Below are 24,072 nucleotides of genomic sequence, written 5' to 3' on the forward strand. Positions count from 1 at the left end.
TGATACTGCATGGATTTTAAACAATTTATACCATCAAATTAAATATTTATATTTGAATTTATGATAAAATATCTTACGAATTATCTGAATTTGTGATAAAATATTTTACGAATTTAACTTTAAATATTTATTATTTAATATTTAGTAATTAAATAGTTTATAATAGCCGCAGTCTATATTACGCATTTGTTGCTTAATTCCAAGTTTAATTAAAGCTGATTCTATGTATCATTTACCTGCCCATTACCAAATTACATATAAAATATTAATAGAATATATGAATTCTTTATAATTTGACAAATAAATATTGACTTAATCTTTGAAACAAGACCAAGTAAAAAAATTAAAATCCGCTTGCTTGTACTTAGTCATGAGAAGAGGTCATAATGAAAACAATGGATTTTCATATTGAAAACAATAGTTTTTTTTTTTTTTTTCTATAGAATAAGGTCATTATGTTATCATATCTCCACGGAAACCACTAAATAAGTCTCCGATTGAATCATACGTAATTTTAAAAAATAAGTTTTTAGCAGCCATTAGTCATAAAACTATGCTATTATATTATATTTATTAATTATTATGATAAGCAGGGTTAGATACTTGAAAATTTTTAAATTATTTTATTTTAAGATTAACAATTTTTTTGAAATGGATTTTACGAATATCAATTAATATTTCTCGTAAGCAATTTTTAGCAGTACAAATTCTCAAATCCTAACTCTCCATTAAACCAAAAAATAGAGGGAAGAGAAAAATAAATTAAAAAATATATACTTTATCAAGTAAATGGGAAAATTTTGATTTCATAAAATGGGATGTTATACTATATATGTTTCTATTCAGTTGTACAATCTTTTTACCATGTCTCCACAGAGGACTTGTTCAATACATAGTTTTAAAAGGCTAACCAAATAATTAAACTCTTTCAAATTCCATCACTTTCCCTTATTATATTGTACATACCTAATATTATTGTTAGATTAAAAAATAATCTTTTAGCAGCCAGCAAATTCCTTGTAAACAATTTAGCTGTGCAAATTCCCAAACCCTAACTCTCCATTAAACCAAAAAACAAAGGGGAAGAGAAAAATAAATAAAACTATAGGAGGTGGAAATGAAAACTTCAAAACTCACGTAAACTCGAACGATTTGAAGCGGTCCAAGTTGACATTGAAAATTAATTCAAAAGGGGGGATGGTTAAATGTATACGCTTGCACTTATAGAATAATTCGTGGTTTGGTGAAATACTCATCCGTTGCTGAGAGAGTTTCACCTATAAATACTCATCCGTTGCTGCAAGATTTTTCACACCTTCAGCTCAACAACAAAAGGCTAGAGAAATCAAGCAGTCCTAAAATGAAGGCCTTTCATTTCCTTGTCTTATTAGCTTTGGCTGTGGCTTTCTCTTTTGCCTCCGCCTTTGACCCTAGCCCTCTCCAGGACTTCTGTGTTGCAATTCCTGAACCTAAGAATGCTGGTATACATCACAATATTAATCTTTTTTCTTATTTTGTTATTTTCATGTCTAATGGATACTGATACTAACTTTTTATATATTAATGCAGTGTTTGTTAATGGGAAGTTCTGCAAGAATCCAAATCTCACTGTAGCTGGTGATTTCTCTATTTCGGGACTCAATATTCCTGCATTTACAGGAAACCGAGTTGGATCAAATGTCACCCTCGTAAACGTTGACAAAATACCGGGACTTAATACTCTTGGTATTTCTCTCGCTCGCTTAGACTTTGCTCCTAATGGTGGCTTAAACCCTCCCCACACTCACCCTCGTGCTACGGAGATCCTTGTAGTTGTGGAGGGCACCCTTTATGTTGGCTTTGTCACATCCAACCCCAATCGTTTGTTCACCAAAGTCTTATACCCCGGAGATGTTTTTGTATTTCCAATTGGTCTCATCCACTTCCAGTTTAACATTGCAAAGACGAATGCAGTTGCCTTTGCTGGTCTAAGCAGCCAAAACCCAGGCGTCATCACCATAGCAAATGCAGTCTTTGGGCCTAATCCACCCATTAATCCTGATGTTCTTGCTAAGGCCTTCCAATTAGACAATTATACCGTGGAAAAACTGCAGAAATTATTTGCCAGCGCGTAAAACAACCATTTAAAGTCAATGCTGCTCATTGTTTTAAAATAATGTTTAGTTATATTTCATGCATTTGTCTCCAATAATTAAGCAAGCATATTCTAGTTATATGCAAATGCTTGCATTCTTGATGTTCTTGTAATAATTTAATAAAGAGACTTTTGGGTGTGTCTTCTCTATATATTCATTTCGGATTCGGTACTTGAAATATCGGCTGAAACTCTTGAAAAAAATAATAATAATAAAAGAGAAAAAAATATTGAATCAATACTAATAATTGAATCAGATTATCTAAGACTCAAAAGATTCATTCCACTCTTATTTAAGTTTAGCCGTTTTGTTTCTGGTTAAGATTGCTAAAAAGAGAAGAAAAACTTGAGATTACAAAATGTTTATCATCTACTATTAATTCAATTATCAGCAGCCTAAATGTTCTTCCTATAGTGGTGTCTAGGGAATTTCTGGTCCTAATGGCTCCGTTGCCTAGTGAGTCTTTACCGAATCTCTAGGCTGCTATTGTTGGATTGGGTTCCTGCGGCATCACATCCCTGGATTTGGCACCGTTTCCACATCATCTGCATCCTTATTTTGGGAGCTTTTTCTGGTTGGCTTAGCTAGGGTTTGGTTTAAAAGTAGGTCTGTTATGTTTGATTATTTCCTGATGGCTGTTTTTTGTGGTCTATTTGAGCAATTGAGTTGTCCTGCTTAAACAGTCTAATCCAAATTGATCCAAATAATTTTTGAATCTTTTTTTACTTGGTTCAAAATTATTAACTCAAATTATTTAGTAATTTCGTATGAACTATTATATACAATTTCGATTAACCATAAAACTGTTGATGTGGGATGGATTAAACAAACAACTGACCATTACACCTGCAATGTGGGATTGTCTGTTCTTGTTGCCCTGCAATGTGTAATCTCTTATACGTAGATCTCATTTGTATAATCTCTTGATAAGTAGATCTGAACTGTTCTTAATTGTGTATATTTTACTTTAATTTATTTTTATATCATGTAAATTTCCAAATTTTTTAACTTCCGTGCATAATTGTCCTGGATTAGATATATTGGTAAAGTTGATGATCAGGGTTTATCCCAGCAAAGTTTTTTTTTATTTCCTAAATGTTCATTAATAAAATTTCTCTTCCTTACGTATAAATATATACACATTCAATATCAACTTTTTTTTTAAAAGTAAGAAAAAATATATTTTTTTATTATTTATAGAAAATTTAAGGTATATACTCACTATTACAGTAATAATTTTGTAGGTTTTATGTATTAATCTCTTATTAGTAATGTGAACTGTGATGTTTTCAATAAAAAAAAATTGTGGCGTAGATTGAAGCAGATAATTGAGACCTAACTAGAGTGTGCAAATAAATACAATCATTAAATCTAATTGAAAAAGAAACTTTAATTTTCATAAAATATAAAAATTAAATTGAATTGAAATGATAAATAAAATTGAACCAAATAAATTAATTTTTTTATTGAAGTGATAAATAAAATTGAACCAAACAAATTAATATTTTTAGTTTAAAATCGATTCGCCTTAATTTTCCATTACTTTTCATAAAATTTCTTATTCTCTTTCAATTTCTCTCCAGCCAAACAAAATATATTTATTCATCAATGAAAAAGAAAAAAAAATAAAATTAATACAAATAAATACAATCAATACAATACAAATAGAAACATATCTAAAATTAAAGTAATACAATATAAAAAATTAAAAATATCACCACACAATAATCTATGAAATTTGAAAATGAATACACAACTCAATCATACTGGAGAATGTCATTGCGATGCTGGATCTGTTCTATTGCACCGCTACAACTGTTGGACTTGTGTCGTTGCGCCACTACGACTGTTGACAATTGGATCTATACTGCTGTGTCACTGATGCTGAAGCTAATTACTGTTGGCTACGATGCTTGGATTCACTCCAATGTTGTCCGGAGGCCACTTGCTGTTGTGCTGCTACTTGCTGTCGTGCTGCTACTATGATATTAATGGAGGCCATCTTGAGACATGTGATGAATGTCGAAACGATAACAATTAAATTTATATTTTTCTAAAATAAAATAAATTGGGTTAATTAGCGGTGAACAGGATCGATTCATAGAAACTAAAAGGAAAATAATTCTATTGTATTGAAAAAAATAACAATAAAATTAATATAGGAGGATTTTAAATGTGAATAAATAAAAAATTAATTTAATGACAAAAAAACTAAATTAATTTGATGAAAAAATTGATATGAAATAAATTCAGTCAAATGATTAATCTTAATTTTAATTTTATTAGTTGATTTATACATAAAGATAATTTTAAATTATTTATTAATAAATCAATTATAAATATCCAACACCATTTAAATAATCAATTCTTACTTAGTTTTTAAACTAATTAAGAGACGCTCGTTAACTAACTCTAACTCTTAAACAATAGAGATACTCATAAAATTTAATCCAATTATCGTATTAAAAATTAGAAGGATATGATATTAACTAACTAATGTAAAATTCTCTGTTCATTTAAACTAGATTATATTATTTCTTAGAAAGGTTATACGCAACTTAATTTACCATTTATTTCATATTAAACTAATTAATTACGGATCTCATTAATCTGAATGATAATATATTATTCTAACAATTGCATAATGGATCTCTATTATAACAATCAATAGAATAATAAACACTAGCCACATAGATAATAAAAAAATAATAAAATTAAACTCTATTATAACAATCAATAGAATAATAAACACTAGTCACATAGATAATGAAAAAAATAATAAAATTAATTAGATCTCACAACCCATTAAATTGAAACTTTAATTATCTTTCAACTGAATAGATGATTTAACTACACATGTTCATTGTTGAAATACAACAAAGTGTTTTCAGTATCCCAAAATTAATTCAGAGCAAAAGATGAGAGATGGGAGATGCCTTTGTACATCAGAATGTACTAAAAATCCTAACTCAACCTAAATATCAGTAGCCAAAATCAAAGTTGAGTCTCTCGAATTTGGAATTGGACTCTGATTCTTCTCGTTAAATGCGTTATGCCCATAATATAGTTCATAACACAGTATGTCTAAGAGTTAGAGTTAAAGCATGACTTGCTTTCTTATTCTCTTGTGAACTTAGTTATACCAATAATTCTTTTTATTTTCAGAATGTATAGTACAAGCATTATTTTTCTTTGGTTATTCTCCCATCATTGCTTATTCTATCAAGATATCAAAATTCAAATAAATCAACCTGTTTTAAGTATAATCAAACTCAAAATCTAAGTGTTTTATTCCCCCACATTTAGATTAGATCTGTCCTCAGGGATGTACTTGAAATATATTGATTCATTTCTTGAACATGATATTGCAGTTAATTATTTGAAATAGGCTGATTTCTCCACAGCAGTGTTCGTCTAGTGGAATCTCCTTAGGGACAATGCCAATAATAGCACGACTTCCATGAAGTATAGTAACTAAATTCCTTGTAGACAATTTAAATGTGGTTCGATTGTGATAAGGATGCGAATAACTAATTTGCTAGTTTGTAGTTGTACAGCTGTTATCCTAACTCATTATGTTAGCTTAGCCTAATCTCTCTATTTGTACAAGTATATAAGTGTGTACATACCTGATCATTAAATATACAAAAAGTATCTCGAATATATCAAACTGTTTCATGGTATCAGAGCATTAAAGGGCTCTTTAGCCACCTATTAAATTCTTTCTCTATCAAATTCTTCCCTCCTTTGATCAGATCTTCTTCTTCTTAATCTTTCAAAATGTCAGAAACTACATCCTCTGTTTCTGGAACTAATGTTTCGGGCGCTTCCCCAATTCCTACCTCCATGCCGAATATTTCACAATTTATTACTGTGAAACTTACGACCTCCAACTATTTGCTTTGGAAGGCTCAAATCCAGCCTCTACTCAATGGATATCGACTTGCTTCTTATGTTGATGGTTCGAAGCCTGCGCCTCCAGAAACCCTAACAACGAGTGAACCAAATCCTGCATATATGGATTGGTTCTGTAACGATCAGATTGTACGCAGTTGGATTAATTCTTCTGTCTCTGAAACTATTATGACCCAGATTGTTCACTGCCACACAGCGAAAGATGCTTGGGATACGCTTGAGGTAATCAATTCCAAAGGCGCAAAAACTAAGGTACAACAGCTTCACAAACAACTTAAACACTTATCTCGTGGTAATGATACTATTGATGTTTATATGCGTAAAGCTCGATCCATTTCTGATCAATTGCGTGCTTTTGGTTGTCCTATTACTGATGAAAGTTTAGTCTGTGATGTACTTGCTGGTTTGGGACCTGAGTATCGTCCCTTTACTAGAGTTCAAGAAGCTCGGCACTCATCAATTTCATTTGATGAATTGTATGCGTTGCTGCTTAGTGAAGAAGCGCAACTTCAATTTGATAATTTAACTATTTCGTCTGCTGTACCACCCACTGCCCAATATGCGAGTTCTGGACGCCAAGGCAGAGGGCGTGGTCGTGGTTATCGCGGTCGTGGTGGCCGTTACTCCACTCAATATCAAGGCAGGGGATATAATTCTGGGCGTAGTTTTCAGTCTTATAATGCGTCCCCCATTTCTGAACTGGTTTGTTATAACTGCAACGGTACTGGTCATGTTTCACGACAATGCCCATCTCCTAAACCTCCACCTCAAGCAAATGCTGCTGCTACTGGAACAGACTCTGCTCCTACTTGGACTGTGGACTACGGCGCTAATTATCATTTAGCTGCTCATAAGGAAATACTTGCACAACCTGCTCCAGTTCACAACACTCCTGCCTTGACAATTGCTGATGGTAAACAACTTCCAATCTTATCTCAGGGTTCTGTTTTTCCATCCATTAATGGTCATAATTTTGTGATGAATGATGTCTTATATTCTCCTGCCGTTACTAACAATTTGTTATCAGTATCTGCCTTTACATCACAAAATAATACATCAATTGAATTTTTCCCTGACAAATATTTTGTGAAGGATATCCCCACGAGGCAGGTGTTATACCAAGGCCAGAGTAAGGATGGTCTCTATATTTTTCCCATGCAGCACCAAGTTCGTTCCTTTTCACCACAGGCGTTTCCAACAACTGTTTCTTTGTGGCATGAGCGTCTTGGTCATGCTAACGTTCGTGTCGTTCAAGAAGTTCTTCGGAGAAATAACATTTCTCATTCGTTGAATAAATTGGGTCATTTTTGTAATGCCTGTAATGTGAGCAAATCACATAAGTTATCTTTTCCAGCGTCTTTTTATCATGCTAAACAACCCTTAGAATTGATTTGTTCGGATGTTTGGGGTCCTTCCCCTTTTGTTTCTATTGATGGTTTTCGTTATTACGTCATTTTCTTTGATCATTTCAGCAAGTATTGTTGGGTCTATTTTCTTAAACAGAACTCTGAGGTTCTTCCTGTATTTATTCGATTTCGAACTTTAGTCGAAAAATATTTTGGTGTGCCTATTAAGAACTTTCAATCTGATTGGGGTGGGGAATTTAGATCATTGACTGCTTATCTTAACTCCAATGGTATTACACAAAGTATTTCTTGCCCACACACTCCTGAACAAAATGGGTGTGCCGAGCGAAAGCACAGACACATTGTCGAGTTAGGAAGAGCTTTATTAAATCATGCCTCTGTCCCTTATTCATATTGGAATTTTGCCTTTGAAACAGCTGTTTACACAATCAACCGACTTCCTTCTTCCTTGATTAATAATCGAACACCATATGAGGTTTTGTTTCAAAATTCTCCGAACTATGATGAATTGCGTGTGTTTGGTTCATTGTGCTATCCTTGGCTTAAGCCGTACTCACCACACAAACTAGCACCCAAATCGTCCAAATGTGTCTTTCTTGGGTACAGTAAAGTTCATAAAGGGTACACTTGTTTAGAATTGTCTTCTGGCCGTATATTTGTCTCACGTCATGTGTTATTTTTTGAACAGGTATTTCCGTTTGAGCAACTAAATGATAATGGTGCTTCGTCAACACAAGAAGAGAGTCCAACGTCCATTCCTTTACCACCTGTTCCAGTCTTTTCCAATTCAGGAAACGGTCTTCTTGGGCCGGCACCACACGGTTCTGTTCAAAGTTTTGTTAATGAGCAGCAACAACTAAGTCCAGTGGTACCTTTGCGTCATGGGTCTGCTGAAATTGGTGACACACATCATGCTTCATCTAGTCCAGAGCTTCAATCGCAGTCTTGTACACAGGCTGAACTTGTCCCTCTTGAACTTTCTTTGCACTCACCAGTTTCAGCTCCTCTTGATCATCCTACTGAGATTGCTCCAATTGAACAGCCTGCTCCACTTGCACTAAAAACACATCCCATGGTTACTCGACAACAAACGGGCAAATTGAAAACAAGGGTACCTTGGACTCCAAAAGCAAATCAAGCAGCTGCTCCTTCGGTTCCTACACCTACCTGTTACACACAAGCTATAAAAGAGTTACATTGGCGGGAGGCTATGATAAATGAACTTAATGCATTGATTCAAACCGGAACATGGGACTTAGTTTCGCGTCATAAAGCACAGAACATTGTCGGCTGTAAGTGGGTTTTTTGGGTGAAGCAGAAATCAGATGGCAGTATTGAACGCTACAAAGCTCGGCTGGTCGCCAAAGGTTATCATCAACGGCCCGGAATTGACTATCTTGAAACATTTTCTCCTGTTGTAAAACCAACAACGATCAGAATCATTCTGTCCTTAGCCATCTCCAAAGATTGGTTGGTCAAACAATTGGATGTTTCAAATGCCTTTTTGCATGGAGATTTAGATGATGAGGTTTATATGGAGCAACCTCCGGGTTTTTGTGATTCAACCAGGCCTGATTATGTCTGTCGTTTAAAACGATCTCTATATGGTTTGCGGCAAGCCCCTCGTCAATGGTATAAACGTCTATTTATTGCCTTGAACAAGCATGGGTTTCGGGTGTCTCCTGCCGATCCTTCGTTATTTCATTATGTCAAAAATGGGGTAATATTGTTTCTCTTAGTTTACGTTGATGACATTATTTTAACTGGTACCTGTACATCAACAATTAATCAGACTATTGCCTCCTTACAAAAGGAATTTTTGCTGAAAGATCTTGGGAAACTAGAATATTTTCTTGGTATGGAGGCTGTTTGGTCCAAGGAGGGGTTGTTACTCACACAACAAAAATACATTCATGATCTGCTTTTGAAAGCACGAATGAATGATTGTAAGGGCTTATCAACACCTGCCGCTGTCAAACGGCAATTACATGTTGAAGAGAGTCAACAATTTTCAGACCCTACTTTGTATCGCACGATAGTTGGCGGATTGCAGTACTTGAGTTTAACTCATCCGGACGCCTGTTTTGCAATTCATCGTGTTTCTCAATTTTTGCACCAACCGACAGAAGATGATTGGAACTCTGTTAAACGGATATTGAGATATTTAAAGGCCACAGCACATCATGGTCTTCTTCTTACAAAATCAAAGACACTGAATCTCAATGTTTATTCGGATGCAGACTGGGCTAGTAATTCGGCTGACCGGAAATCCATCACCGGCTTTGCAATATTTTTAGGAACAAATCTCATATCCTGGAACTCTAAGAAGCAGCAGACTGTTGCGCGTTCCTCAACGGAAGCAGAATACCGAGCCATAGGTGTTGCTGTCATGGAATTAACTTGGATTCAATCATTATTACGTGATATCGGTTACTGTTCTACTGCAACTCCTAATTTATGGTGTGACAATATTGGAGCTACATATCTTTCGGTTAATCCTGTTTTTCATAGAACGAAGCACTTAGAAGTTGATTATCATTTTGTGCGAGACAAAGTTCAAAAACAAGAAATCAGAGTCCAATTTTTATGTTCCAAAGATCAGCTGGCAGACGTCTTAACGAAACCTCTCTCCAAAAACCGGCATCGTGCGCTCATGTTTCATCTTACGATTTGAGCTCTTCCAGAACATCTCGAATCGCGGGGGCCTGATAAGGATGCGAATAACTAATTTGCTAGTTTGTAGTTGTACAGCTGTTATCCTAACTCATTCTGTTAGCTTAGCCTAATCTCTCTATTTGTACAAGTATATAAGTGTGTACATACCTGATCATTAAATATACAAAAAGTATCTCGAATATATCAAACTGTTTCAGATTGATTGCAAACATTAATTCTGGGCAACCATATTATTTCATATGATTCAAAAGAATCTAATAAGTGTTCTCATTCATAAAGATCGTTGTATCGAGTAGTTGGATCATAGTCTCCTTTCAAGTCATAATGCAGCATTCTTTAAACAGATAATCCTTTTCTCAATGGATTGAAGCTAAAATTAATCATAGATGGGAGCTCTTAAGCTTCTTTAATGTACTTATCATATTATGGTTCACATACACAAGACTTTTATCTAAGATTGTAACTTTTTTTACCAGTTCATAATAATAAAAATACCTTGAGTTAAAAAAGGTAACTGTACAAATTGGGTAATTAGTGCACGTCACTCCTTTTCTATGGTTACTCTTTCTTCTCGCATCAGCATCTTTTTCTATTTGATTTTTCGCTGTGTGGTTTTTAGATACAACTGGTGATTCCTTAGTCTTTTCATTCTCTCTCTTTCTTTTCATTTTTCTTATTGTTTGGCTATTAGCTTTTTTTTTTTTTGTTTACCATGTAGATCTCAGTGGGTTTGGTTTGAAATCTTCGGCGATAGGATAGCCTCCTTCGTTCCCACAGACGGCGCCACATGATATAAGGGAGATCCAGGAGGTGTTTAGATGTGAACACCTGGCAGCGGTTCAATCCAATGGGTTGACTGTTGATCTAGGATTGGTTCCGTTAAGTTTCTCCATACTTGATCTTGAGAGAGAAAATCTGTAAGATAGAAAAGATAGTCAGGGGTCTACTGGAAATGCCCCTGGTAGAGATCCTCCGACACTTGGGTTAGATTGTTAATATAGAGAGAAAATAAAAGTTAATGAAGTAATAAAACATCTTCAAGAAATCTCCAGAGGACCTTTATTTTGAGGATGTTTCTGTGAGTATATGTGAGGGAGATTAACATATTTCGGGTCTTGGCTCCTAGAGAAGAGAGAACCTCTATCTGGCGGGGTTCCTCAATTAATGTATCAGAGAAAGAGTCCACTTTCAGAGAACTTTTTGTTTCAGAGAGAGTCAATTTGCCAAAACTTGAAAGAGAAAAGAGTTATCTCTTCCTTACAACCCTTGCGGCGAGGTAGGTTTTGAGATATTTATATCCCGATTTTCTGCTTTATGTCTTATCGGATTGGATGGTGGCGTAGTGCGGTAGGTATGTCAGGCGGTTGGCAGACGACTGATCAACGCTGAGCTGTTAAGCCCATACCTTTTGGCAGATGTATTAGGTGACTGGGCAACCTTTTTGCATGCTTATTTAGTATCTCGGAATGGGTTAGAGGGGGCCGACTGTCGCATAGAATTCGAAGTCGGTGGTGTCCGGTCTACACGACTTTCATTAGGATCGGTAGTCTTTGCATTTATTTCTAATGTGTGGTACGAACAGTGAAAAGGTCGCCCTACTTGTTCCGGGTATGAGGAGGTCAGGGATGATAATGGTCTTCAGTCTCTTATAGATCGGTCTTTCTTCGACTTGGTTAGACCAGATGAAAAGGTTAACTCGTCTCTTTTGAATCACGCGTACACATATCACTAGGGCTGAGCAGAATTCGGTTTAAACCGAAATAACCGACCGAACCGATTAATTTAAAAAATTTGGTTCGGTTTTATTTTTCTTTCGATTCGGTTCGGTTTGAAATTTTAAAAAAATCGGTGATTTCGGTTCGATTCGGTTTTAGACGTAAAAATTTCGATTAGACCGAACCGAACCGAAATCACTTATACTATACTACGTCGTTTGCGTAGTTTCCTAATTCCCTATTTCCCTTCCCTTCCTTTGCCTAAATTTAAAACAAATTTCTGTCTCTCCGTGCGTGCATCTCTATCTCTGTGCTCACCCACCCCTAAACCTAACGCCCTCACCTCTCAACGTGCCTCACCTCTGAGTTCCATCCAAGTTCCAGCGGCGGTTCCACCATCCACCGTCCACCGTCCATCGTCCAGCCTCCGATCTCTTTCTGAGTAGTAGAGCCACGCACGCATCTCGTCGCGAGATTCTCGCGCATGTGATGTGCCTCCACTCTCCTCTCGACTGGACTGATTCACCATCGTCGATCTTCACTGATCTTTAGTCTCTCTTTCCATGCAATCATCGGCGTCGGCCGTCGCTCTCTATTGGCTCTCCACGCATCATCGTGCAGTCGGCAATTTGGTCGTGCTTATTCCACAGCCCTCAGTCCTCTCCGAGTCTCTGTGTCGCGCTTCCAGCCTTGAGCCTTTCACAGTTCGTGGACCAGACTCCGGGACCAAGAGTGCCACTCGCGCCTCCAGCCCTCGGTTGTGTCGGACATGGTTGCCTGCCAGTGCCACGGCGTGCAGTTGAACTTGAGTCAACCATAGAAGCTAAGTAAATATTTGTGATTTGCTGTTGATTGTTGAATTTATGTACTCTTGGTTGAATGTGTGTACTATTGATCGTTGAATTTGTGTTATTGATTGTTCAAGTGTGTGCTCTTGATTGTTGATGTAAACTCATGGCCGTGAAGTATTCTATTCTAGATTATGTTAACTGTTATTGATTTTTTTTAAAAAATCGGTTCAATCGATTGAACCGACCGAACCGAACCGAACCGAATCAAATCGGTTCAATTCGGTTATCCCTCTTATTCGGTTCGGTTCGGTTTATGTAAAATACTGCAATTCGATTTTTGGTTATTTCGGTTCGGTTCGGTTTTGAACCGAACCGACCGAATGCTCAGCCCTACATATCACGATCTCAACGGTCATTGCTTTTTATTTATTATCAAAATGTAATTAGCCATAAGATCATATACCAATTGATTTTTTTTATAAGGTCACGTACAGGGGTGAGCATTTGGTCAGTTCAGTTCAAAATTGAACCGAACTGAATAAATTGAAAATTAAAATTTTGGTATTTATGCAAATCAAATCAAATCGGTTTTGATTAGAAATTGAATCAAACTGAATTGGTCTGATTCGGTTTGATTCGACTTGATTTGATCAATTTGAATTTTTAATAAATTTTTTTATTTTTTTACCTTTTTAATATTTTAAAATTTAATTAGAATATTTTAACATTATCTAATCTCTCTATATTATTGAAAATAATATACTATTATCACTAATCGGTTCGGTTCAATTTTTTTGAATTTTTTCTAATGAAAACCGAATCGAATCGAAATAATTGAAATTTTTGAAATTTAAAATCAAATCAAACCAAAATGTATAAAATATCAAACTGAATTTTTAAATTAATTCAATTCGATCTATTTTTTCAATTTAAACCGAATACTGCTCCCTTAATCATGTATTAATCGGGTGAAGAGAGTTTCATCTCTTCATGGTCCACGTAAATATTTTCCTTGTTTATTAAACTAGCACAAAATGGTGAAACAAGACAAGACTTAAAAAAGGAGCTAATCCAGGTTGACTTGGTTTCATTGTTTTGGGTCTCTCCTTTTCGAAGCAAAACCCCTTTTTAGTGAAATTTCATATTCTAAGACTGAGACATAGGTTTTGTAATAAGGAACAAGTAATTGGTTGTTTTGGGAAGCTTAGTGTTTTGAGGTATTCCTAGTAACTAGCTTGTTTTTATATTTGTAATTTACTTACATTTCAATCTGGTTGTGTTCATCTCTATTTTTGGAGGCTCTTTCGGTAGGATGTAGTGGGATTGATGGCCATCCATCTCCTCCCATTCCTCTATCTGTTATTAATAAATTATTTTTCTATTTATATATATATATTATCAATTTAATTATTATTTTAAATATATTTTTATAATAATTACTATTCAACATTTATTAATGTGATTTTTCAAATACGAGATTAATTGATTCATTAATTTCGCAATTATATATATATATATATATATATATATATATATATAAAATGTCTGTGTGTTCTAGAAAGTACAGGTTGGAGGGCATATGAAAATGGAAAAATCTTTATAGAAAGGCAAGAACAACCAACAAATTCTGCAAATTTGGGTTTGATAATTGGAGGAACGTCCCATCCAGTACTCAATTTCCATCAACTTTCAAAGTACTTGCCATGTTAGAGTCAGCGGAAGATTAAATTAATCTTCTAATTATAATCTAAGGATCTCTGAATCCAACCACATTACATTTTAGGTGTAACTAATTTGTAGTTAATTAGTCTAACTCATCAAATCTTTGAACTTTTCTTCTCAATCCAACGATCCTTTATCCTAATACAATTTTATTATCATAATAACCTAACAACTATTATATATATATATTTTACCAAAACTACTGGGGGCTAGAATTTTCATGTTTTGATTTTGGTTATTTTCATGGTAAGGATCAGTTTTTCGAAATAAATTTCAAATCAAAGTGATTTTGATCTAGATTGATATTTTATATATTATAAGATGTAATTTTATAAGATAATAAGTTTATAACATGTGTTATTTATTTAGTTTCTAGTGTAAAGAAAATTGAAGGGAAGAATATGAATTTTTCAAAAAAAGAAAATTACATTTTTAAATAAGGTTGATTTTAGTTATAATCACTGATTTAAGCTAATGATTCTACGTCAATTTCATTTAATTTTCAGAAAAAAAGGGACTAAATCATCTTCTATATTCTGATTTTACGTTGATTCATGACCTTTGGATCACTCTAATTATACAATTCAAACAAATAATTCATAAATTAGATATTTTTATTATTTATAATTTCTCATCATATCGAAAAATTTAGTGGTGAAGCTGAAATGGAGAGTAGATGATTAATTAAGTTAAAGTTTTAAATATTTTTATTTAAATATTAACAATCTTTTACACATATATATTATATATTAATAAATATTTTATATAATTATTAAAATTTTTAAATATAAATTAATTTTCAATATATCTTTTTAAAATTATTAAACTAAGATCTATAAAATCAAATAAATTAAAGTATTTTCGGGTGATAATAATTTATTTTAAAATGAATTCAAATAATTTTCGTGTGATTGTTCGCCAATTGAAAATGGATAACAAAAAGGTCGAAAAAAAAAGAGAGGAGGGACATAGGACATGACAATATTTAGATTAATATTATTAATTTTTTTTATATTTTTTTATATTTAAAATACTCAAAAATTTTAGTCAATACTAAAATATTTTTTTGATAAAAAGATTTGGAGCACTTGGGAATGATTAGATGTATATGCATATCCTTGAAGAAGAATTCCTTGATTGATGAAATTTAAAAAAGAAAATAACATTACCTACTACTTGGAAAATCTTTCATCAGCCTGCAGAGATCATGAAAATACTTAAAAGAGAGTTTCACCTATAAATACTCATACGTTCATGCAAGATTTTTCACACCATCAGCTCCCACAACTAAAGCCTAGAGAAATTGAAGTAGTCATAAAATGAAGGCCTTTCATTTCCTTGCCTTATTGGCTTTGGCATTCTCTTTAGCCTCTGCTTATGACCCTAGCCCTCTCCAGGACTTCTGCGTTGCAATTCCTGAACCTAAGAATGCTGGTATCTCTATAACCTTAGCTTTCAGCTTTTTCTTTCTGCTTTCTTTCATTGAAATCTTTTTTCTTATTTTGTTGAATGCACATGATCATCAATGGATACTGACAATAACTTTTATGTATTAATGCAGTGTTCGTCAATGGAAAGTTCTGCAAGAACCCAAACCTTACTGTAGCTAATGATTTCTCATTCTCGGGACTCAATATTCCAGCAAATACACAAAATCGAGTTGGATCAAATGTCACCCTCTTGAATGTTGATAGAATACCAGGACTTAATACTCTTGGTATTTCACTTGCTCGTATAGACTATGCACCCAATGGTGGCTTGAACCCTCCTCACACTCACCCTCGTGCTACGGAGATCCTCGTAGTTGTGGAAGGCACCCTTTATGTTGGCTTTGTCACATCCAACCCTAATCGTTTTATCTCCAAAGTCTTATACCCAGGAGATGTGTTTGTATTTCCAATCGGTCTCATTCATTTCCAGTTTAATATTGCAAAAACGCATGCAGTTGCGTTTGCAGGTCTAAGCAGCCAAAACCCAGGTGTCATTACCATAGCAAATGCAATCTTCGGACCTAATCCACCCATTAATCCTGATGTTCTCGCTAAAGCTTTCCAGCTGGATCAGAATGTCGTGGAAAATCTTCAGAACCTGTTTAAGAATAATGCATGAAAGATCTAGCAGCATTAGTCAATGTTTGCTTACTGTTTAAGAATGGTGTTTGGTTATGTTTCCTTCAGTGTGGCCAATAATTGAGCTTGCATATCCTAATTCAATAAAGATGTTTTTTGTGGCGTCTATATATATTAATTAAATAAAGATATATTTTTTATTAATTTTTTGTTGCTTTTCCTATATAGATTCATTTTAAATTTAATATTGCAGTTCACTTTATGTATATATGTATTTTAATCATTGATATATATCATGTCCCTCGAACACTTAGAGTGAAAAAAAAATAACAGTTTAATATAAATTGAATAAAAAAAGTCTTAAATTTAGTTGTTTCACTTTCATTTGATAACTTTTGCCTTTTTCATTTGTTTATTTGAAATATAACTAAAAATTAAAAGAAATTATTTAAATACTTTATTTTGTCAGTCAAATTGCTAAAAATAACAAAAACAATGAAAATCAATAAAAATTTGAAATATAATGTGTATTTAAAACTCCTAGAACAACATATAAAATACTATTAGAATATGGGTATGTGGTCCGACTAATTAAATTTGGACAATTAAAAAAAATCGATTTTAATAAAAATTAAGTAGGTAATTTGATCCGATCATAGAATAAACATAAACTTTCATTACGATATTCGCTGTATTAGTTCATATTGAAATCATAAATACATGTACTAAATATATCCTGTTAATGTAACAAAGATAAATAGACAGAAAATTAATTAACCGACTCTACATTTATTAATCAATTATCTACCATCAATAAGCCGCTTGACACACCGGCTAAAAAGACATTTATGTCTGATCTAATAATCTAACTTATATTTTTTCTATTTTTCTTAGATCTTTAACCTATTCGAACCAATATATAAATCTATTAATTTTTCAACCACCAATCCCAATCTATTGATCTCGCTTAATCGGATCTTTACTCAAGCATCACTATTCGATATATCTTCCGAATCTTAGTTCATCACACGATATTTTAAAAAAAAAAAAAAACATATTGATTTTAAATATTAAAAATGTCATGTATCAATCATAAAGGGAAAGTATCATACTTTTTTTTTTTATTTTCAATGGGAAAGGTACCATACTCATTTATTATAATGTAACATAAAACACTGAAATTGCAAAAATAATAATTTAGCTAGCATGCCCTAGATGTCTCCATCTACTGGACAGCATGCATGATGGTTATTGCAGCATCTTTCACCGGTAAGAATGGCTATCGCTGCCCTACGGATAAGAGGAGTCCAACAAATTTAAAGCTCCACAAAAATCTGAAATAAAAAGTGGGAGAAAAACCAAGAGGTGAAAGCTTTTTCTCTCTCTGGAAATACTGGAAATATGTAGATCCTTGTACAATGATTAATCCACAATTATCGCCTTATTAATTACAAATACTCATCTGTTGGTGCAAGATTTTTCACATCTTCAGCTCAACAACTAAAGCCTAGAGAAAGTAGTCATAAGATGAAGGCATGTCATTTCCTTATCTTGTTGGCTTTAGCCTTGCTTTCCCTTTGCAATTTCAGAAACTGTTTGAGAGTGCATAAAACAATTAGATATTGCGGTTCCTTAGTGCCTCGGATGGGGCTCTATCTTGTCTCACATGAGTAGTCATCTCCTCACAGACCCATTAATCCCGTTCAATCTATTTTTTAAGTAATTCAAAATTATTAATTCAAATTATTTAATAATTTTTAACTAGTTTATATATACAATCTCAAAATTTTTAAAAAAATCGACGTGGGATGTTTCATTAGAAGTGTCCCCATACCTTAAGCTAATTGAGTGGCTTGGATTATAGCATTTTTGTTACCTGCTAAAGGGGTAGAACAATAAGAATAATTCCTTACTATAACTGCTACAGTTGCCTGCGAATCTCCTTCTTCCTTAGCCACATTACTATTGCATTTAAGAGTTCCCTTTGGAGCTTTTTGCCTGACTGAAACTATATTGGCTGGCTGGTTGTGTTCAGAAAGGGCAATATTTTGCATGCATGGGAGTCTAATGTCTCCAAGAGTCTTGAGTCTTGACTTGTAATGCAATATGCAATTCAAAACAAAAGTATGAATCACTATCTACAAAAATATGTATAGAGAAATTAACTAAAGCTGCACACAACAAAATAAAATCATTTCTTTATTTAATTAATACTTATGGCAATACAGGGAATGTAAACACCATTACAATTAAATGATTTTGTAATTATTTTACGCATGCCTCTCTAATCAATTACTATCCCAGAACAACTTCTGAAGAGAGGTGACAACATTCTTGTCTAATTGGAAAGCCTTAGCTAGAACATCAGGATTAATGGATGGATTAGACCCGAATACTGCATTTGCTATAGTGATAACTCCAGGGTTTTGGCTGCTTAGCCCAGCAAAAGCGACTGCATTTGTCTTTCCAACATTAAACTGGAAATGAATGAGACCGATTGGGAACACAAAGACATCTCCTGGATATAAGACTTTAGTGATAAGGCGATTAGGATTGGATGTGACAAAGCCAACATAAAGCGTGCCTTCGATGACTACTAGGATTTCTGTGGCACGAGGGTGAGTGTGAGGAGGATTTAAGCCGCCATTGGGTGCAAAGTCTAACCGAGCGAGAGAAATACCAAGAGTATTAAGTCCTGGTATTCTATCAACATTCAAGAGGGTGACATTTGATCTAACTCTATTTTCAGTATTTCCAGGAATATTGAGTCCAGAGAAGGAGAAATCATCAGCTACAGTGAGATTTGGATTCTTGCAGAACTTCCCATTGACAAACACTGCATTAAAGAATCTCTCAATATCAAGCATCTATCAAAGCAAGAAAGGATTTCAAAATATTAAATAAGAAAAAACAAAAACAAGGTTATAAATACCAGCATTCTTGGGATCATTCATTGCCACGCAGAAGTCCTGGAGAGGGCTAGGATCATAGGCTGAGGCCATGGAGAAAGCCAAAGCCAAGACTAATACTGCAGAAGCTGCAAGGAATCGACTTCCTTCCATTTTGTTTTTTTTCTTAAGTTGGGAAGACTATCTTTAATTAGCTTATGTGATATGAATGCAAAGTGTGAGAAGCCTTGCATGTAAAGATGAGTATTTATGGGTGAAATTCTCTGAATTATTCAATTTTTATCCCTTGCACACAATCAGTTGATGGAGTAGTCGTTCATTGTTTTCTTGTTTCTTAATGTTCCAACAATGAATCATTCTTTCTTTTGATGGAAATGGTCATCTTTCTTTTGTTTCTCTTAATGTTTGAATTAATCTTCAGTATCTTGGATTAGTTCTACGCTAGGCCACAATTTTAACACACTAAATAAAACTTTTCTCCTTCTGGGTTAAAAAGAAATGTAGATTAATATAAATCTGTAAATGACTTGCACTAATTTTCTGCAATATTTCTTTTTTCCATTTATTAGATGGATTTATATATCTATGACTAAATGGTTCAAACATCACCTTTATCTCATTTGAGAATCGACATGTGTATATGTGGTATTAGTTGTATATATGGTTGGAATGCTTAGGAAAATTCAACGAGTCTAATTAATTAATGGAATAATTAAACGATGTAGATAGGATGAATAACCAAATGATACTGAATGGATTTTAAACAATTTATACCATCAAATTAAATATTTATATCTGAATTTATGATAAAATATCTTACGAATTATCTGAATTGGTGATAAAATATCTTACGAATTTAACTTTAAATATTTATTATTTAATACTTAGTAATTAAATAGTTTATAATAGCCGCAGTCTATATTACGCATTTGTTGCTTAACTCCAAGTTTAATTATAGCTGATTCGATGTATCATTTACCTGCCCATTACCAAATTACATATAAAATATTAATAGAATATATGAATTCGTTATAATTTGACAAATAAACATTGACTTAATCTTTGAAACAAGACCAAGTAAAAAAAATTAATATCCGCTTGCTTATTGTACTTAGTCATGAAAAGAGGTCATAATGAAAACAATGGATTTTCATAGTGAAAACAATGGATTTTTTTTTTTTTCTTTTCCGTAGAATAAGGCTATTCTGTTATATGTCTCCACGGATAACCACTAAATAAGTCTCCGATTGGATCATACGTAAATTTAAAAAATAAATTTTTAGCAGCCATTAGTCATAAGACTGTGTATTATATTATATTTATTAATTATTATGATAAGCAGAGTTAGATACTTGAAAATTTTTAAATCATTTTATTTCAAGAATAGCATTTAATATTTCTTGTAAACATTTTTTAGCAGTACAAATTCTCAAACCCTAACTCTCCATTAAACCAAAAAACAGAGGGAAGAGTAAAACAAATTAAAAAATATATACTTTATCAAGCAAATGGGAAAATTTTGATTTCATAAAATGGGATGTTGTACTATATATGTTTCTATTCAGTTGTACAATCACTGAAATAAGGCCATCCTTTTACCATTTCTCCATAGAGGACTTGTTCAATACATAGTTTTAAAAGGATAACCAACTAATTAAACTCTTTCAAATTCCATCCCTTTCCCTTATTCTATTGTACATACCTAATATTATTGTTAGATTAAAAAATAATTTTTTAGCAGCCAGCAAATTCCTTGTAAACAATTTAGCTGTGCAAATTCCTAAACCCTAACTCTCCATTAAACCAAAAAACAAAATAAATAAAACTATAGGAGGTGAAAATGAAAACTTCAAAACTCACATAAACTTGAACGATTTGAAGCGGTCCAAGTTAGATGTAAATGCTTACACTTATAGAATAATTCGTGGTTTGGTGAAATAAAAAACAGCTAACCCTTGAGAATACCTGAGAGAGCTTCACCTATAAATACTCATCCGTTGCTGCAACATTTTTCACACCTTCAGCTCAACAACAAAAGGCTAGAGAAATCAAGCAGTCTAGAATGAAGGCCATTCATTTCCTTGTCTTATTAGCTTTGGCTGTGGCTTTCTCTTTTGCCTCCGCCTTTGACCCTAGCCCTCTCCAGGACTTCTGTGTTGCAATTCCTGAACCTAAGAATGCTGGTATACATCACAATATTAATCTTTTTTCTTATTTTGTTATTTTCATGTCTGATGGATACTGATACTAACTTTTTATATATTAATGCAGTGTTTGTTAATGGGAAGTTCTGCAAGAATCCAAATCTCACTGTAGCTGGTGATTTCTCTATTTCGGGACTCAATATTCCTGCATTTACAGGAAACCGAGTTGGATCAAATGTCACCCTCGTAAACGTTGACAAAATACCGGGACTTAATACTCTTGGTATTTCTCTCGCTCGCTTAGACTTTGCTCCTAATGGTGGCTTAAACCCTCCCCACACTCACCCTCGTGCTACGGAGATCCTTGTAGTTGTGGAGGGCACCCTTTATGTTGGCTTTGTCACATCCAACCCCAATCGTTTGTTCACCAAAGTCTTATACCCCGGAGATGTTTTTGTATTTCCAATTGGTCTCATCCACTTCCAGTTTAACATTGCAAAGACGAATGCAGTTGCCTTTGCTGGTCTAAGCAGCCAAAACCCAGGCGTCATCACCATAGCAAATGCAGTCTTTGGGCCTAATCCACCCATTAATCCTGATGTTCTTGCTAAGGCCTTCCAATTAGACAATTATGCTGTGGAAAAATTGCAGAAACTATTTGCCAATGCCTAAAACAATCATTTAAAGTCAATGGTGCTCATTATTTTAAAATAATGTTTAGTTACATTTCATGCATTTGTCTCTAATAATTGAGCAAGCATATACTAGTTATATGCAAATGTATGCATTCTTGGTGTTCTTATAATAATTTAATAAAGAGACTTTTGGTGTGCCTTCTCTATATGTTCATTTCGGATCCGTATTTGAAATATTGGCTGAAACACTTGAAAAGAAAAATAATAATAAAAGAGAAAGAAATATTGAATCAATACTAACAATTGAATCAGAGTATCTAAGACTCAAAAGATTCCTTCCACTCTTATTTAAGTTTAGCTTGTTTTGTTTGTCTGGTTGAGATTGCTAAAAAGAGAAGAAAAACTTGAGATTACAAAACGTTTTTCATCTACTATTAATTCAATTATCAGCAGCCTAAATGTTCTTCCTATAGTGGTGTCTAGGGAATTTCTGGTCCTAATGGCTCCGTTGCCTAGTCAGTCTTTACCGAATCTCTAGCCTGCTATTGTTGGATTGGGTTACTGCGGCATCACATCCCTGGATTTGGCACCTTTTCCACATCATCTGCATCCTTATTTTGAGAGCTTTTTCTGGTTGGCTTAGCTAGGGTTTGGTTTAAAAGTAGGGCTGTTATGTTTGATTATTTCCTGATGCTTTTTTTTGTGGTATATTTGAGCAATTGAGTTGCCCTGCAATGTGGGATTGTCTGTTCTTGGTACATAGATCTGATCTTTCCAAGTTTTTCAACTACCATGCATACTTGTCCTAGATTAGATATATTTGTAAGGTTGATGATATATTTCCAAGTTTTTTTTATTTCCTAAATGTTCATTAATAAAATTTCTCGTCCTTATGTATAAACATATACACATTCAACATAAACTTTTTTTTTTAAAGTAGAGAAAATATATCCTTTTTTTATTATTTATAGAAAATTTTACGTATATATTACAGCAACAATTTTATATGTTTTATGTATGAATCTCTTATTAATAATTTGAATTGTGATATTCTTCAAATAAAAAAAATTTTGTGGTATAGGTCGAAACAGATACAATTAGGGTATGCAATCGATTGAATTAAATTGAATCGAAAAAAAAATTAAAATTTGATTTTCAAAAAATATAAAAGTTGAATTGAATCGAAATAATAAATAAAACCGAACTGAGCAAATCAATTTTTTCGATTCAAAATCGGTTCGCCTTTCATTTCTGAAATTTTCAATAGAAAATTTCTTATTTTCTTTTAATTTCTCTCCAAGCAAACAAAATATACTTATTATATGTCAAAAATCAATTAAAAGGGGAAAAATAAGATTTGTGTAAAGAAATACAATCAATACAATACAAATATAAACATATCTAAGATTAAAGTAATACAATATAAAAAATTAAAAATATCACCGCACAATGATCTATGAAATTAAAAATGAATACACAACTCAATCATGCCGGAGAATGTCGTTGCAATGCTGGATCTAATCTATTGCACCGCTACGACTGTTGAACTTGTGTTGTTGCGCTGCTACGACTATCGACGGTTGGATCTGTGCTGTGTCACTGATGCTGGAGCTATATTACTGTTGGCTATGATCCTTGGATTCATTCCAATGTTGTCCTGAGGCCACTTGCTACTGTGCCATTATTATGATATTAATGGAGGCCACGCATAGGTACTAAATTGATATTTTTTAAAACAAAATAAATTGTGATAGTAGTGACGAGGTCAATTCCACTTAAAGAAAAATAATTCTTTTGTATGAAAAAAATAATAATAAAAATAAAATAAGAGGATTTTAAATGTAAATAAATAAAAATTAATATAATGAAAAAATAAATTAAATTAATTTAAAGAGAAAATCAATATGAGATGACTCTAGATAATTTTAAATTATTTATTAATAAATTAATTATAAATATCAAAAATACTTCAAATAATTAATTCTTACTTAGTT

The 24,072-nt window shown here is 33.3% G+C and overlaps 4 protein-coding genes across 4 annotated transcripts; 3 read left to right on the top strand and 1 right to left on the bottom strand.

Moving 5' to 3' along the window:
- Positions 1–1,321: 1,321 nt before the first annotated feature.
- On the top strand, positions 1,322–2,271 carry LOC122724351 (germin-like protein subfamily 1 member 17). Its single transcript, XM_043958906.1, has 2 exons — positions 1,322–1,481; positions 1,570–2,271. The coding sequence occupies exons 1-2, from the start codon at positions 1,361–1,363 to the stop codon at positions 2,112–2,114; spliced, it is 666 nt and encodes a 221-aa protein (XP_043814841.1). The 5' UTR covers positions 1,322–1,360; the 3' UTR covers positions 2,115–2,271.
- A 13,327-nt stretch (positions 2,272–15,598) lies between these two features.
- Positions 15,599–16,573, top strand: LOC110620716 (germin-like protein subfamily 1 member 13). The gene is made up of 2 exons (XM_021764540.2): positions 15,599–15,755; positions 15,883–16,573. Exons 1-2 carry the CDS (start codon positions 15,641–15,643, stop codon positions 16,428–16,430), a joined length of 663 nt encoding a protein of 220 aa, XP_021620232.1. The 5' UTR covers positions 15,599–15,640; the 3' UTR covers positions 16,431–16,573.
- Positions 16,574–18,573: 2,000 nt separating this feature from the next.
- Positions 18,574–19,502, bottom strand: LOC110620695 (germin-like protein subfamily 1 member 7). Its single transcript, XM_021764516.2, has 2 exons — positions 19,323–19,502; positions 18,574–19,226 (listed from the first exon to the last, which is right to left on the bottom strand). The coding sequence occupies exons 1-2, from the start codon at positions 19,450–19,452 to the stop codon at positions 18,679–18,681; spliced, it is 678 nt and encodes a 225-aa protein (XP_021620208.1). The 5' UTR covers positions 19,453–19,502; the 3' UTR covers positions 18,574–18,678.
- Positions 19,503–21,328: 1,826 nt separating this feature from the next.
- On the top strand, positions 21,329–22,282 carry LOC122724335 (germin-like protein subfamily 1 member 17). The gene is made up of 2 exons (XM_043958861.1): positions 21,329–21,482; positions 21,571–22,282. Exons 1-2 carry the CDS (start codon positions 21,362–21,364, stop codon positions 22,113–22,115), a joined length of 666 nt encoding a protein of 221 aa, XP_043814796.1. The 5' UTR covers positions 21,329–21,361; the 3' UTR covers positions 22,116–22,282.
- The last annotated feature ends 1,790 nt before the right edge of the window (positions 22,283–24,072 follow it).

This window comes from Manihot esculenta, chromosome 8, assembly GCF_001659605.2.
Source record: "Manihot esculenta cultivar AM560-2 chromosome 8, M.esculenta_v8, whole genome shotgun sequence".
Lineage (NCBI taxonomy): Eukaryota > Viridiplantae > Streptophyta > Magnoliopsida > Malpighiales > Euphorbiaceae > Manihot > Manihot esculenta.